The sequence below is a fragment of the Dama dama genome, chromosome 15 (assembly GCF_033118175.1).
Source record: "Dama dama isolate Ldn47 chromosome 15, ASM3311817v1, whole genome shotgun sequence".
Taxonomy (NCBI): Eukaryota; Metazoa; Chordata; class Mammalia; order Artiodactyla; family Cervidae; genus Dama; species Dama dama.
The window spans coordinates 31,973,795-31,989,734 of record NC_083695.1 but is presented as its reverse complement, the minus strand read 5'-3'; the positions used below and the strand labels follow the sequence as shown (position 1 = coordinate 31,989,734).

Below are 15,940 nucleotides of genomic sequence, written 5' to 3'. Positions count from 1 at the left end.
AATATTAAGAGTATTTATTCTCTTCCTTAATCTCTAATATAGTCTAGTTCTTAAAGTGGAAATACTTGTATTATTATTAAAAAATAAGGATGACACATCTTCAGTGTAAAACATTCAGCAAAGTATAAAGAAGAAAAATTATTCATAATCCCATTATTCTATTAGCATTTGGGAATATGTCCCTTCTATTTTCTTCTTTGGGTGTGTGTGTGTGTATGTCTGTGTGTATATATGGCTATATGTGTAATATATATTTCAATTAAAAATGGAATCATAGTATGTACTACCATGGGCTTCCCTGGTGGCTCAGTGTTAAAGAATCTGTCTGCCAATACAGGAGATGTGGGGTCGATCCCTGGGTTGGGAAGATTCCCTGGAGAAGGAAATGGCAACCCACTCCAGCATATTTGTCTGGGAAATCCCATGGACAGAGAGCCTGGTGAACTATAGTCCTGGGGATCACGAAAGAGCTGGACAACTTAGTGACTAAACAATAACAAAACGCACTAATGTGTACATTATCTTACAATTTACTTTTCATAAAATATGAGTTTTCTATAGCATATTAGATCTACTGAATTGCTTTTTAACAGTTGCATGATATTCCATATAATATTAATTCTTAAGTTGGCTAAAATGATTATCCACCTCACTTAGAACCCTTCTTGATCAGCAATTATTCCAACCTTTGTCATAAAGGTAGTACGTCTGGTTAATGAGAGTCTATTCAGGCCTCAAAGCTCTAGGTCCATTATCAAGGCCCAAACTATTTCTTTTAAAGTTGTTTCATAGCTTTAATTGGAAGATTTTTATGATTCAGTTCCCCAAACTCATCAGATTAACATAATTCAATTATATACAACTTGGAGGGGGAAAAAAGCAAACATATATGCTCTGGAAAAAATACTAGTGAAGAGAAAAGTGTGAAATTTGAATCTGCACCTTTTCCAGGGGCGCCAGCTGCTCTTTGAGGTCTTCTAATCTTTCAATAAGCTCCCTTTCCTTGTTTAACTGGTGCTGCTCGATGCAGAGCGTTGTATACAGCTGCTGGACCAGTGTCTTTACATCATTTAGTGTTGCTGCATTTTCATGGCTTAAGAGGTCTGAAAGAAAAGATTATGTTTTTTTAAAATTTAAACCTTAATTCAAGGGCCCCCAATCTCTGGGGCAATAGACCAGTACCTCCTGTCAGATCAGTGGCAGCATTAGATTAGAAATAAAGTGCACAATAAATTAAACGGGCTTGAATCATCCTGAACTCCCACTGCCCTGGTTGTGGAAAAAAATGTCTTCCACGAAATCGGTCCCTGGTTCCAAAAAGGTTGGGGACTGCTGCCTTAAAGAGTTGCTATTCCGAGGGCTATTAGGGGTAAGAACAAGGCAGATTCAGCCACTATAGGGAATCTACCTGCAGTGCTAAATTGAAGGAAAGGGATAGTTCCTTTTTAAAAAGGAAGAGTCAATAAATCCTAGGAAGTAAGTTCCAAATTTGGGCAACTTGAAAATTTGGAAGCCAACATCCACCATTATACTGTTGGAAGTGTAAATGCTACAAGTAATAATAATCTTCATTAGATAAAGACAAAAAATTTAAAATAATATGTTAAAAACTAGTAGAGAAGTTTAGAATTAATCTGATTATTATCATGCTTATTAAAATTTTGATCTATAATTTATCTGTGGTCTTGCCATTTTAATTGGTCATTTTTTCCCTTTAGTAACTAACACTTGAGGGAAAAACATACAGTATTTTAAATTTGCAAATACAAAGGTATAAATAAAAATATCATCATCCTAATAATCTTAGCCTCTATATACTTTCCCCCTAACATATCAATTTTTATTTATTCCTTTTGGGCAAAGACATGGAATAGCTGTATGGGTCTCAATATCAAGCTTGAAAGAGCATAAAGTCATGAGAATGACTGAAAAGGTAAATGATTAAATAATTCTTTGATTCAATATCCTCTTCTGTGAGTAACATGTGTTTCCAGAACTCTAAAAATTATGTCTTGAAAATTTAATAGAAAGCCAGCTAATCTTAGCTGTCAAAGAATTTTTAAAAAAGCACCCAAGTAAAGCTTCTGTTTTAGAATATTAGCCTTAAACGTGACATTCTGTTAACTGGAGCAGAAGGTCAGCCTTCTTCTAAATCAAAATCAGCCATGGTCAGAATTAGTCATGCATTATATATGGAATTTAGAAAGATGGTAATGATAACCCTATATGCGAGACAGCAAAAGAGACACAGATGTATAGAACAGTCTTTTGGACTCTGTGGAAGAAGGCGAGGGTGTGATGATCTGACAGAATAGCATTGAAATACGTATATTATCATATGTGAAACAGATCACCAGGCCAGGTTCGATGCATGAGACAGGGTGCTCAGGGCTGGTGCACTGGGATGACCCAGAGGGATGGGATGGGGAGGGAGGCAGGAGGGGGGATCGGGATGGGGAACACATGTAAATCCATGGCTGATTCATGTCAATGTATGGCAAAAACCACTACAATATTGTAAAGTAATTAGCGTCCAATTAAAATAAATTTAAAAAAAATTAATTAATTAAAAAAAAAAGAAAATTAGGTATGAATGGAGCAGCTTAGGTGAAACTCATTTTAGATTCCAGTATAATTTCTCTAAAAATTTGCTTCCACATCTTCAGAAAAATGTACATTTTAAGTACAATGCAGGGAAAAGAGCTCTGAACTAAAACCAGGAGTCCTATCTAACACTTGTGCCACCCAATACGGTAACCTCTAACTACATGTGGCTGTTGAACACTTAAAAGGTGACTATACTGAACTGAGATGTACTCTAAAGAAAATCTACACCACAAAAAAAGTCTTCATATAAGAATATAAAATATCTCATTAATAAAGTTTTATATTGATGATACATAAAATGAAATAATCATAGTTTGGATACATGAGACTAGTTTAAAAGTTATTAAAATTAATTTTACCATGTCATACCACGACATGGATGAAACTTAAAAATCATATGCAATGAAAGAAACCAGACACAAATGGCTACATATTATATGATTCCATTTATATGAAATGCCCATAAGAATTGATGCTTTCAAACTGTGGTGCTGGTGAAGACTCCTGAAAGTCCCTTGGGCAGCAGGGAAATGAAACCAATCAATCTTAAAGGAAATCAACCCTGAATATTTGCTGGAAGGACTGATGCTGAAGTTCCAAGACTTTGCCACCTGATTTGAAGAGCCAACTCATTGGAAATGATTTTGATGCTAGAAAAAATTGAGGGCAAGAGGAAAAGGGGGTGACAGAGGATGAGATGGTTGGATGGCATCACTGTCTCAATGGACATGAGTTTGAGCAAACTCAGGGAGACAGTGAAAGAGGGAGAGAAGCCTGGCGTGCTGCAGTTCATGGGGTCGCAAAGAATCAGACACAACTGAGCGACTCAACAAGAGCAACAACAGCAAGCGGCTGTTGAGAGGTGAAAGTGGGAGCTGACTGCTATTGGGCATGCAGTTTCTTTTGTGATAATAAAAATGGTCTAAAAGTAAAAAAAAAAAAGAATTAGTCATGTGTGTATTTCAAACATTCTTCAAGGTTGTCCTTTACTAGAGTTATCACAGAAATTCAATCAATAAAAAATTCAAAACAGAGTAGCAAATTGGATTAAAAAAGAGCTGATACAGTAATATGGGCTATAGCACCTAGCACAGTATCTTGCATACTTCAATGAATGTGTGCTGCATTAATGGGAAAAGATAAAAGCAAGAACACCTTGAGCTCGAGAAGTCATCTGTGTCAACAGGGTCTGTTCTGCACTAAAGCTGCAGCTCACATTCACAAATGATTCTACACTTTCCAAAGTTCCAAAAACAGAAAACTGAACTCTGGAATGTCACAGTAAAGTGGTAAAGTCCACGCCTCCTGATCCCCAGGCCTAGAACTGAGTTATAAGGCTTTTATTATATCAATATTAATATTTTCCTGCAAGCTCAGTCCTCTTTCAAAAAGATAATTGTTTAGGTATGTATAAATTATCTGTGGTTAACAAAATCCTCTCACACATATTACTCCATATTTATTCTCATAAATATAATCCATAATTTACAAGTGAGGAATTTGAGTTCTTCAGTGGGCCTCCCTGGCGGATCAGTGGTAAAGAACCCATCTCCCAATGCAGGAGACGTGGGTTCAATCCCTGGTTCAGGAAGATCCCTGGAGAAGGAAATGGCAACCCATTCCAGTATTTCTGCCTGGGAAATCCCATGGAGAGAGGAGCCTGGTGGGCTACAGTCTATGGGGTTGCAAAAGAGTTGGACACAGAGACTAAACAACAACAACAGCAGCAATTTGAGTTCTAAAGAGATAAGATTAACAAACATTTTTGTATTAGGTACCAATAACCTGAGATATGCAGATAACACCACCCTTACGGCAGAAAGTGAAGAAGAGCTAAAGAGCCTCTTGATGAAAGTGAAAGAGGAGAGTGAAGAAGTTGGCTTAAAGCTCAACATTCAGAAATCTAAGATCATGGCATCCGGTCCCATCACTTCATGGCAAATAGATGGGGAAACAGTGGAAACAGTGGCTGACTTTATTTTGGGGGGCTCCAAAATCACTGCAGATGGTGACTGCAGCCATGAAATGAAAAGATACTTACTCCTTGGAAGGAAAGTTATGACCAACCTAGACATCATATTAAAAAGCAGAGACATTACTTTGCCAGCAAAGGTCCGTCTAGTCAAGGCTATGGTTTTTCCAGTAGTCATGTATGGATGTGAGAGTTGAACTATAAAGAAAGCTGAGCACTGAAGAACTGACGCTTTTGAACTGTGGTATTGGAGAGTCTCTTGAAAGTCCCTTGGACTGCAAGGAGATCCAGCCAGTCCATCCTAAAGGAGATCAGTCCTGAATATTCACTGGAAGGACTGATGTTGAAGTTGAAACTCCAATACTTTGGCCACCTGATGCAAAGAACTGACTCTTTGGAAAAGACCCTGATGCTGGGAAAGATTGAAGGCAGGAGGAGAAGGGGACGACAGAGGATGAGATGGTTGGAGAGCATCACTGACTTGATGGACATGAGTTTGAGCAAGCTTCAGGAGTTGGTGATGGACAGGGAAGCTTGGTGTGTTGCAATCCATGGGGTCACAAAGAGTCAGACACAACTGAGCAACTGAACTGAACTGAACTGAGCTATTCACTACAGAGGCACATGCTCAATCGCTTCAGGCATGTCCAGCTCTTTGCAATCCCATGGACTGTAGATGGGCAGGCTCCTCTGTTCATGGGATTTCTCAGGCAAGAATACTGGAGTGGGTTGCCTTTTCCTTCTCCAGGGAATCTTCCCAAACAAGGGATAGAACCCACATCTTCTGCAGCTCCTACATTGGCAAGTGGATTCTTTACCACTGAGCCACCTAGGAAGCCTCACTGTGGTGGGGAAAAATCAAATATAAGCTAGTTCCTCTCCTTAATGAAACCTCATAATGATATTCACAAAATTGCAGAGCTAGCAGGGAGTGGCAAAAGATCTGACTGATTGTCCAATGACTTTTATTTCATGCTCTTTCCTTTTCCATTTCCACTTTCAAATCATAGTTACACTTAAAAGTGCTTAGCAATCCAGGGAGGGAGGAAGGGAGGAAAGAAGAAAGGAAGCAACATGCAAACTAAATAGACCCTCTCATCTTCCTTTTCCTAATGAAGCATAGACGTTAATGATCAAATATGTGCCGTCAATCATAACCTGAAAATCTATAAAATCTGAAATCAGGCTTGGTATTTGTTTCATAAAAAAAGTCAGTTTCTATTAAAATGTCATTCACTGGAGACATTATTTTAAAACTAATATTCATATTATGAGTTCTGCTGTGTAGAAAATTTATTTTTTATTTCAATCTTTTCTTTCATGGCTTCTTTTGTATTTTATGGTATAGTCAGAAACATTGCTCAATCCAAGTTTGTTTCTCCGTTGATTTTTTTGGTTACAATAAATTATAAAATAAGTAGTTAAGTGAATGGGTACATACATTTATACACTCATACAGTAGACAGCAGCTATGAAAAAGAATAAGGAATTCTTTATGCTCTGGTATTCTAAGGTTTTTCAGAATACACTGTTAGGTAAGAAAAGCAGTCTGATGGTTTAATATCCTGACATTTAGTTTCACTGGAATGATGTTTCCCTAAATAGCCCCAATTCCCCAAAATTCCCTGTGTGGTTCTGAACTAGAGTTGGCCACAGAGAGACTTAAGTGAGATTCTGGAAAGTAGGGAGAAGCAGAAGCCCTGCAGAAGCTCTGAAGGCAGTGAGACAGGTGCAGAGGTGCCTGGAGACGCCAGCGTGTACCTGCTCTCCCTGGCTCTGCATCCAGCTCTTTATTCTCAACTGCCACCTCTGATGATTAACAGCAAATTCACACCTACAGCCAGGTGCACCTTCTAGAGCTGTGCTGTCCAAAACAGTAGCTGCTTGCCATGTGTGGCTATTTAAATTAATTAAAGAGAAATAAAATGTAAAATTCAGTTTCTCGTTCATACCAGTCACATTTCAAGTGTTCAATAGGCACACAGGACTGATGGCTACCGTACTGAACAGTGCAGAAATGGAACATTTTCATCATTACAGAAGTTCTGTTTGATAACACTGTCTCAGCTATTTCTCCACCAGCCCGTTTTTGCTAATTCTTCTTAACCTAAGAGTTAAGGAGAATTTCCAGGTTCCCTGGCAAGCTTTCATCTGTCCACATTTGCCACCACTTCAAAATTGGTACCTTTTCTCTCATCTTCCAAGCTCCCCTTTACAGACTTTTACTTCTTTACATTCATCTACAACTGTACAGTCTCATGCCTATAATAAATCTTTTATTCCATATTATTCAGAGCTCTGCTTCCCCAATTGAATCCTGACTGACATATGCAGTATGTATGATACGCTATTTTTTGCATAAAAAGGGGAAAAGATTATGCATTCACACTTGCTTATGAATGAACTGACTATCTCTGACAGGAAGCATAAAAAACTAAGAACAATGCTTGCTGGTAAGAGGAGAAAAGGGTGGCTGGTAAAACAGGAATGAGAAATTTTTTCCTATATATTTTTAGACTTTGGGATTTGAACATTGTGAATGTATTACGTATTCAAAACAAATAAGATTTTATGTGCTCCAACATACCTTCAAACAGCAATGAAAAGATTATAAAATGATAATTCATAGGAGATCAATCTTACAGATTTCCAGTTTTAGACCTGGCTGAACAAAGAGCTGTTATCTTTCTGACCAGGTATCAGAAAAGCCCTGGCAAACTCAGGGGACTTAGCTTTATTTTGTTAAGATTTTCCTGACAGGGAGAATATGCTTCCACAGTATTGTCACGGCAGAGAAAAACAACTTCAAACCCCTCAACCCTGAAAAATCTGCCCACATATTTGGAGATGAAATTATAGGAAGAGAGAAGATAAATCTGCTAATGACTTAACAGAAACGCTTCTGGATGACTTGAGTATACCTCACTAAAAATGCAGTTAAGATGTTTTTTAATGTTTCTGCACATGCCATCAATGCCAGGATAATTAAGGTACACAAAGATAGAGAGATGTGCAAAAATAATAGGGGTTAAACAGTCTTTTCAGCTAGTATAATGGTTTGGAAAAGACTCTGGCTATTTGAGTCACTGGCATTTGGTTTGCCTGTTCAACTGTTTCTCTCAATTATTCACATTATTAGGACAGAAGCAAGGTCTCCAGTATCCTCTGGATGGATAAATGAGACAAAGGGCTCAGTGGTGCCAATCAAAATGATTCTTCTTATTATAAAAACCTTCAGACTCTTTGCAGCCCCCATGGACTGTAGCCCACCAGGTTCCCAACTCCATGGAATTCTCCAGGCAAGAATACTAGAGTGGGTTGCCATTTCCTTTTCCAAGGGATCTTCTCAACCCAGGGATTGAACCCAGGTTTCCTGCACTGCAGGTGGATGCTTTACTGTCTGAGCTACTGGAGAAGCCCCAAGATGAAGTTTAAAACCATCTAATTGCTAAAATAACTACTTCTCTCATCCTGCAGAGGTCAGAGGGGGAATCCAGCCATATATAGCTATGGTAACCAAGAGAATGCAATGGAACTTGCAACTAGCCTTGCTACTATGACCTGCCCCTTTGTTCCATTTCAGCTTTTTCCTGTCTCTTCCCTCCAATTTTGGTGTTAGGTATAAGAGTTGTTAGTACTTAGGTATCTATGTACTATGTAGTACCTGTGATCTAATAACTATATTAGGATCTAATAACTATATTAGATCCTACATGAATAAGTTCTCTATCCTCAGTGCCTGGTGAAGTGTGTGAAGTTAAAGTTTACTGGTGTACAACGTTCATAGAGCATTTTCAGTTCTAAAGTGCTACCCGAACACAGGGAAAAGAAAAACAGGAGAGAAAAGTGAAAATTAAAGGAGGGTAAGGAATGAGTAGATAAAACTGTGTGTCAAGACTTTAAAAACTATTCTGGTGCTCACTTTGGCAGCACATATATAGTAAAACTGGAATGATACAGAGAAGATTAGCATGGCCCCTTGCAAGGATGGCATGCAAATTCATGAAGCGTTTCATATTTTTCTGTATCAACCTCGAGGGGTGGGATGGGGAGGGAGACGGGAGAGGGGTTCAAGAAGAAGGGGACATATGTACACCTATGGCTGATTCATGCTGATGTTTGACAGAAAACAACAAATTCTGTAAAGTAATTATCCTTCAATTAAAAAATTAATTTAAAAAAAGAAATCTGAAAAAAAAAAAAACTATTCTGGGAAAGTTTTCCTTCATTAACTATTTTAACTTTTATTAGATAAATTATATCTTTCCATCTGCTTGACGTATATACAAAATCCTAGTGTTCTCATTATCTAACACCCCAAACCTAGTGCTTTCAATTTATTTTCTCCATTTGTGAGTGAAAGTCGCTCAGTTGTGTCCGACTCTTTTTGACCCCATGGACTATACAGTCCATGGAATTCTCCAGGTCAGAATACTGGAGTGGGTAGCCTTTCCCTTCTCTAGGGGATCTTCCCAACCTAGGGATTGAACCCAGGTCTCCCACATTGCAGGCGGATTCTTTACCAGCTGAGTCACAAGGGAAGCCCAAAAATACCAGAGCAGGTAGCCTATCCCTTCTCCAGAAGATCTTCCTAACCTAGGAATTGAACCAGGGTCTCTTGCATTGCAGGCGGATTCTTTACCAACTGCGCTTTCACTAAAAACAGTTAAAATGTTGAGACCAGTAGGCTTACTCTTCTGGATAAACAGCCTCCCTGTCAATACAGAAATTCAACTGCTTTCTTACTGAATGTAACTGGAAAAGAATGGTACCTTGAAGGCCCACATTATCTTCCTCAGACAGGGAGAGGAAGATAACACAATGGGAACACGACCTTGTGTGTGTGTGCTGAGTCACCGAGTCGTGTCTGACTCTCCGCGACCCTATGGACTGGAACACACCAGGTTCCTTCGTCCATGGGATTCGCCAGGCACAAATACTGGAGTGGGTTGCCATGCCCTCCTCCAGGGTATTTTTCTGACCCAGGGATCAAACTTGCGTCTCCTGCATTGGCAGGCAGATTCTTTACCACTGAGCCACATGGGAAGCCCTAAAACTTACATTTTTTCAAAAGAAAAAAATACTTAGTTTTACTATTTAAAACTACAGTTTTAAAAGTTAAGGGGAAAAGTGTTTATAAACTTAAAGCAGTATTATTTAAGCTTCTGTGAAAAATGGTATATAATGACTGAATCTCTCATTGGCTAATAAAGCAGAGCTGAGAGAACTTTGATGTCTAGATTTAAATATTAAAATTATCTTTTTAAGTTCTATAATAATGCTGCTAATGAGCTTACCAAATTTCACATTTCAATTTACAATTATCCCATGAATTAGAGACTCCTGACCCTTGCAAACTTCACGTCTGTCTTCTAGCGAAGGTGGACAGATATTCTACAGTTCTGAGGTATAGGTAAGTCAAAGAGTTATACATGGCTACCAAGTTGATTATCAAAGAATCAAATATAATTTCTCCCCTTTTCGGTTTTTACCTTTACTTTCCTTATTCAACTTGAGAATAGTCTTATTAAAAAAAACTAAAACATATTCATTTCTATTCAAAAAACACAGTATTAGACAAGATGGTTGGAAATATTCATTGATTAAAATACCTCTAGTTTTTGAAAACATAATAGATGGAAGCTTGTATCATTACTTCCCTGATCGTTATACCTTACATAAGACTACATTATTCAACTTTTAATATTTTAGTGAGATTCTATTTCCTTTGGATATATACCCCAAAATGGGATTGCTGAATCATGTGGTCGTTCCATGTTGGTAAAAGGGTATTAATTTTATAATTATAAGATGAATAAGTTCTGGGGATCTAATGTACAGCATGATGACTATAGTTAAAACTGTAATGTATACTTAAAAGTGGCTAAGAAAGTAGACTTCAAGTATTCTCATCAAAAAGAAATGGTAACTGTGTGAAATGATGGAGGTATTAACTAATCTTACTGTGATAATCACTTCTCAATACCTAAGTGTATCAAATTATCACACTGTGTATCTTAAATGTACATAATATTATGTGTCAGTTATATATCAATAAACCTGGGGAAAAAATAAAGAGTAAATTTAAAAAACAACAACAAAAAAAAAACTAAGTAAAATAAGGCCTGTACCTCTGCTATTTTAGAGAACTTTTCTAGTTCAAGAATCAGAGAATAAAGAAGAAAAACATATTAGCATAGCTAATATATATAGCTAACAATTCTTGGTTTACATGTTTAGTTATTCCAACTTAATAAAATCTGACTTAGTAATGTCTTACTATTTAAAGGATACTTTAACTCACTTAATTCACTCAATATAGAATGATTACCTAAGTCAACAGGTATGAAAAAAATCACAGGACCTTCCCTCTGAGCACTTGAAAAGAAAAAGGATTAAGAAGGATTCAGAGAAGACAGAGATCACTTCCGGTTGGCTGGGAGTCAGAGAAAGAACAGGATCATGAAAGGCTTCATGGAAGACCTGACATTGATGACTGTGACATGAAGAAATGGGAAAAAAGGAAAAAGGCATCTCAGAGGAAAGGTGAGCAAACACTAACATGGCAAAGAATGAGGACATAGTTCAGGAAAGAAGAAAGAACACACAGTGGAGGAAAAGTAGCATCACTTAAAAGGAAAAGAGAAAAAATTTAAAGGTAGAGGCAGACCAGATTTTGAGGAAGGCGTTCAATACTTAGGCTTTTACTTTTTCTACATTAGGGACAATTCACAAAAGAAGAATGGAGGGGACTTCCCTAGCAGACCAGTAGTTAGGAATCTGTGATTCCACTGTAGGGGGCACAGGTTTGATTCCTCGTCAGGGAACTAGAATTCTGTGCAGCAAAAAAACAAAACAACACAAAAAAGCAGAATGGAAAAAAACAAATGTCTTAGGAAGCTGATGGACGCAGTGGTGGTAGTAGGAGGGGAATTAACAACAGCAGCAAGCGACTGACTATCAAGGCAAAGAGAGAAAAATGACCAAAAAGACATACTTCAAAATGCTATTTCAGAGGGTTATTTAATACCATCAGTACTGTGCAGAGTCACATTGGAGAGCAGGGTGAAAATAAAAATCAGTAATACTGATTGTCTTTATTCAAATTTTTGATGTTTTATCATGAATTTTTTGCATTAACTTTGGTTTTTAACAGTAGTTCTTGAAAATATTTGATTACTGAGTTTCCTGGCATGTTCTTAGAATCTGCACCTAAGGCAAATATCCTAACTTTTTCACACAAAAGCATATACATGTCAGAAGTTCCCAAGAACTATTATTGTACAATAATTGACTTTCAGACTGCTAACCCCTAGCCATCAAAAAAAAGGGGGGTTAATTCCTGTTACATACATTTAAGAGGACAGGGAGTTCCATAATTTGTTTACAAAAGGTTCCCCAAATAACATTAAAATAATGTTACTTTTAGCTTAATGGAGGGAAGGAGTTTAACTTATGTAGAACACTTCTGGTTTCTATGTTTTAGTCAGTATACTAGCCAAGTGCTACCTATATGTAAAACTTTGAGTATTCTTTGAATACTGTCTGTTTCTCAAGTTTATCCAGGGAAAAACAAAGTTCCTTCCAAAAGCCCTTCTCATGTTTCTCTGACCTTATCAAGGTTACTTTTTACCTCTCTTTGGTGGTCGTACATGATACGTTAAGTCATTAATGACCAGCTTAAAGTCGTCAAGGAGGAGGAGGTCTATTCCCGTTGAGGCAGCAACTCGAACGCCATCTGTGAAAAATTTAAATGTGAAAATTTTAATTTGTCATATGTCCATAATTATTCAAGAGTGATCAGGAAAGAAAGCAATCCTCAAAACAGATTTTAAAATTATGTCTTTTAAATTTCAGTTAGCTTTTTGCCTTATCCCCAAACTCCATGCGAAATAAAGCTTATATTATCTGAGGCTTTTTGTTTTCATGGCCTCAAGTCTGTTAAGATTTAACAATGTACTTTTCTGGCAGAACTTCATGAACAAATGAAATAATTACATAGATGCATAGGTGTCATCTGGAAGCCTAGGGTCACTGGGAGAGCTGCATGGATGTCTATTTGTCTATGATGGAAATTGATTGTTTAAAAACAAACATCTTCTAGTATATGGAACTTTGCAGTATAATTACTGATTAGTTGCCAATAATTCAGTAGGGGCAGATGCTAGGGTAAGCAAAGTACACCAAGTTCATCTATTAATTATGAGTTGAGAATTAAGCATATTTAAACTACAGGGACTTACTGTACTAGGCTTTTATGTTTTCTGTACATTTAGAATTTTTCAAAGTGAAAGTGGTAAAAATGTAAGGCACTTAAAAAATAAATAAATGAAATGGATGTCATGTCAAGTGGGAATTTTAGTGCCTTATTTTCTATTACTTTCAAATCACATGTCTTTATTTTATAAACATTTATGTGAAAGACATGAAAAGATCTAAAAAGAAGTCCTAATATTTCATATCTTCAGAGATGATGGCTCAACTACTGGATAAGTTTATTCTATGCCTAAGGTAATGACAAAAGGTCTCAAAAGTATAAAATGTGATTGATGGCTCACCTTTGCCCATGGCATTATATGTGAGGTGCTTTTGAATGAGATCCCTGTGTATTAATATACACCCTTGCTAAAACTGAACAATCATATTCTAAAAACTGGGAGAGGAAATCACTGCCTCTCCTGACATTTGCTAAGCAAAAAATTATGTCCCAAAGTTAAAAGCATGGGATTCATTTGCAGCATGTGTGTGTGTGTGTGTGTGTGTGTGTGTGTGTGTGTGTGTGTGTGTGTGTAGAAGCAGTTTAGAGGGGGAACAAGGGGTGGGTGGAAATGAATAATGAAGGTGACTATACCTGGTGAATAGATTGCAACTCTGTCAATTCCCCGATCCTCTTCTTGTAGTTGTCGTAAAAACACACCAACAGAGTCTGAGATAGGTTTGAGTGTGAACTGACAGCGTTCACGCCGGGATGGTAGCCTCACAGATATCACGGGTAACCCATTTTGATACACCACTGTCACATCTGAATGAAAAAGACCCATAATCATATGATAATCAGATTTCATTATAAGTTAAAGTGATATTATTAATCTTCTTAAATGGGGGTTTATTATTATTAGTGTGGTTTAAAATGTTTCCAAAGGTTCAAGAATATGCCCTTTAGCTTTAACTGAAGATTCTGGGAATTGGCTTATGGAAGAGTATATCTATCACACAAATCACTTTTCAGAAAAAATAAAATATGCAGAGGATTATCTTTTAAGTGGGTCAAGAAGAGGCTTTCCCAGAAATCTGAGGTAAAGTTCTTGGTATTGGTGAATACAAACCTTGACTCCATTTACTAAAATTTTATTAAGTAGCCAGAGATTGGTGGGCCAGATTCTATATCCTGCAGGAGAAGGCTCTTGGGAGCCAGAGCTTTCAAGGATTCGTGGGGAATAACATGTGAACGTATACTAATAAGCAAGACTTACTCAAGGACAGCAACTCTTATTTATTGTACATATAATATTATATCCAAGGTGCTTGATAAGTAAGCATTCTCTTATACAATGTGGACATACTATGATACAATAAAAACAACTTCTTTTAAGTTCTCTTAAACATTTCCCTGAGGTTAGCAAGAAGTCAAAGCTCAACATTTTGGGACTTATTAACAAAAAGTTATTAAGGGAAACATTATCATAAGCTACACAACTGACAGGATTTTCTACAACAGTTTGGCACAGAATTCCTTATTTTCTTATCTTATTCCTTAATTCTTAATTTATAGAACCTTAGTCTCTAAAACAAGTGTCAGAATAACTCTTTCAAATCATTTTTAAATGAATTTTCAAATAAATTTTGAACAAGAATTTTTTACACAAGCAACCAAGCATTTAAAGATGGTAATTTAGCATTAGCCTGTAAAAGGAAAACAGGGTATGGAGTCAAATCTGGCATGGAATCCTGACTTTAACTTTGGACATACAATATAACTTCTGTGAGCCTCACTTTTTCATATATCAAATGGACTTAATCCCTAACTGATACAGTTGTTGTGAGTAATAAATAAACCATTTATAACAACATACTGCTTTTAGATGAATGATGTTTATTTATTAGCTTTGTTAAAAAAAAGAATTAAAAGATACATTCTATAAAGTTTGTAAGGATTCATACTTCTTAAAACTGAAGAGCTGAGAAGAAATCTACATAGAACAATGTTCTGGAGATTCTAAATGCATTAAACTTTCATAACTGTAGTCATTTACATATTTTTTCCTTGCCTGGTCTAATAAATGATAACACCTATAATGAATACAGAAGCCTCACACTACATTGTTCGTGACTTAAATAACACTTATTGAAACACAGTTTATCAATAACAAAATACATTCTTATTTGAAATGAATATCTGATGAATTCTGATGTGACAGGATAAAGAACATTTCCATCAGCCCCCAAATTCCCTTGATCCTCACTCCAGTTAACCCCTGGGCAACTACTGACTGGATTTTTCTCACCATAGATTATGTTCAGTTTTTTAAGACTTTTATACTGCTGGAATAATATAATATAGCATGTACTCTTTTTGTACCTGGATGATTTTGAGATTCATCCATGTTGTTACATGCATTAGTAGTTGATTTGTTTTTATTGCTGAGTAGCATTTAACTATACATGGATACACTATAATTTTGTTCATCCATTTACCATGACTGACACGTGGATTGTTTCCAGGTTTTGACTACTATGAATAAGCTTTTTATGATTATTTACTTACAAGTTTCTGAGTAGACACATGTTTTTGTGGTATACCTTTTCTCATCCTTTTACTTTTAACCTACCCATGTCTTTATATTCTAAGTAGGTTTCCTGCAGACAACATATGGTTGAGTCTTGCTATTTTACCCAATCTGACAATCTCTGTCTTTTAAAGTATGTATATCATTTGCATTTAATAAATTATAAATATGGTTATGTATAAGTCTGCCATCTTGCTACTTTTCTTGACTCAATTCTTTCTTCTACTTTCCATCTATTCTTGCCCTCTTTCAGATTAACTGAGTATTCTTATGATTACATTTAATCTCTACTATGCGCTTCCCTGGTGTCTCAGTGGTAAATAATCTGCCTGCCAATGCAGGAGACGCAGGTTAGATCCCTGGGTCGGGAAGATACGGTGGAAAAGGAAATGGCAACCTACTCCAGTATTCTTGCTTGGGAAATCCCTTGGACAGAGGAGCCTGGTGGGTTACAGTCCATGGGATTACAAAAGAGTTGGACATAACTTAGCAACTAAACAACAATACCAACAACAAACTGGCTTATTAACTGTGCCTCTTCATGGTTTTGGGTTACTCTACAGCAAGTAATGGC

The 15,940-nt window shown here is 36.8% G+C and overlaps 1 protein-coding gene and 1 non-coding gene across 2 annotated transcripts in view; one reads left to right on the top strand and one right to left on the bottom strand.

The window, feature by feature from the left end:
- The window catches only part of MCU (mitochondrial calcium uniporter), a 205,921-nt gene that overhangs the window by 15,580 nt on the left and 174,401 nt on the right, over positions 1-15,940 (bottom strand). Inside the window, exons 3-5 of the mRNA XM_061161770.1 lie at positions 13,431-13,601; positions 12,213-12,317; positions 943-1,103 (exon numbers count right to left, since the gene is read on the bottom strand). Coding sequence (XP_061017753.1) covers positions 943-1,103; positions 12,213-12,317; positions 13,431-13,601 — 437 coding nt within the window. The remainder of the gene's footprint in view (positions 1-942; positions 1,104-12,212; positions 12,318-13,430; positions 13,602-15,940) is intronic.
- Positions 8,494-8,601, top strand: LOC133070861 (U6 spliceosomal RNA). The gene has a single exon (XR_009696265.1). It is a non-coding gene; the product is annotated as a U6 spliceosomal RNA (small nuclear RNA).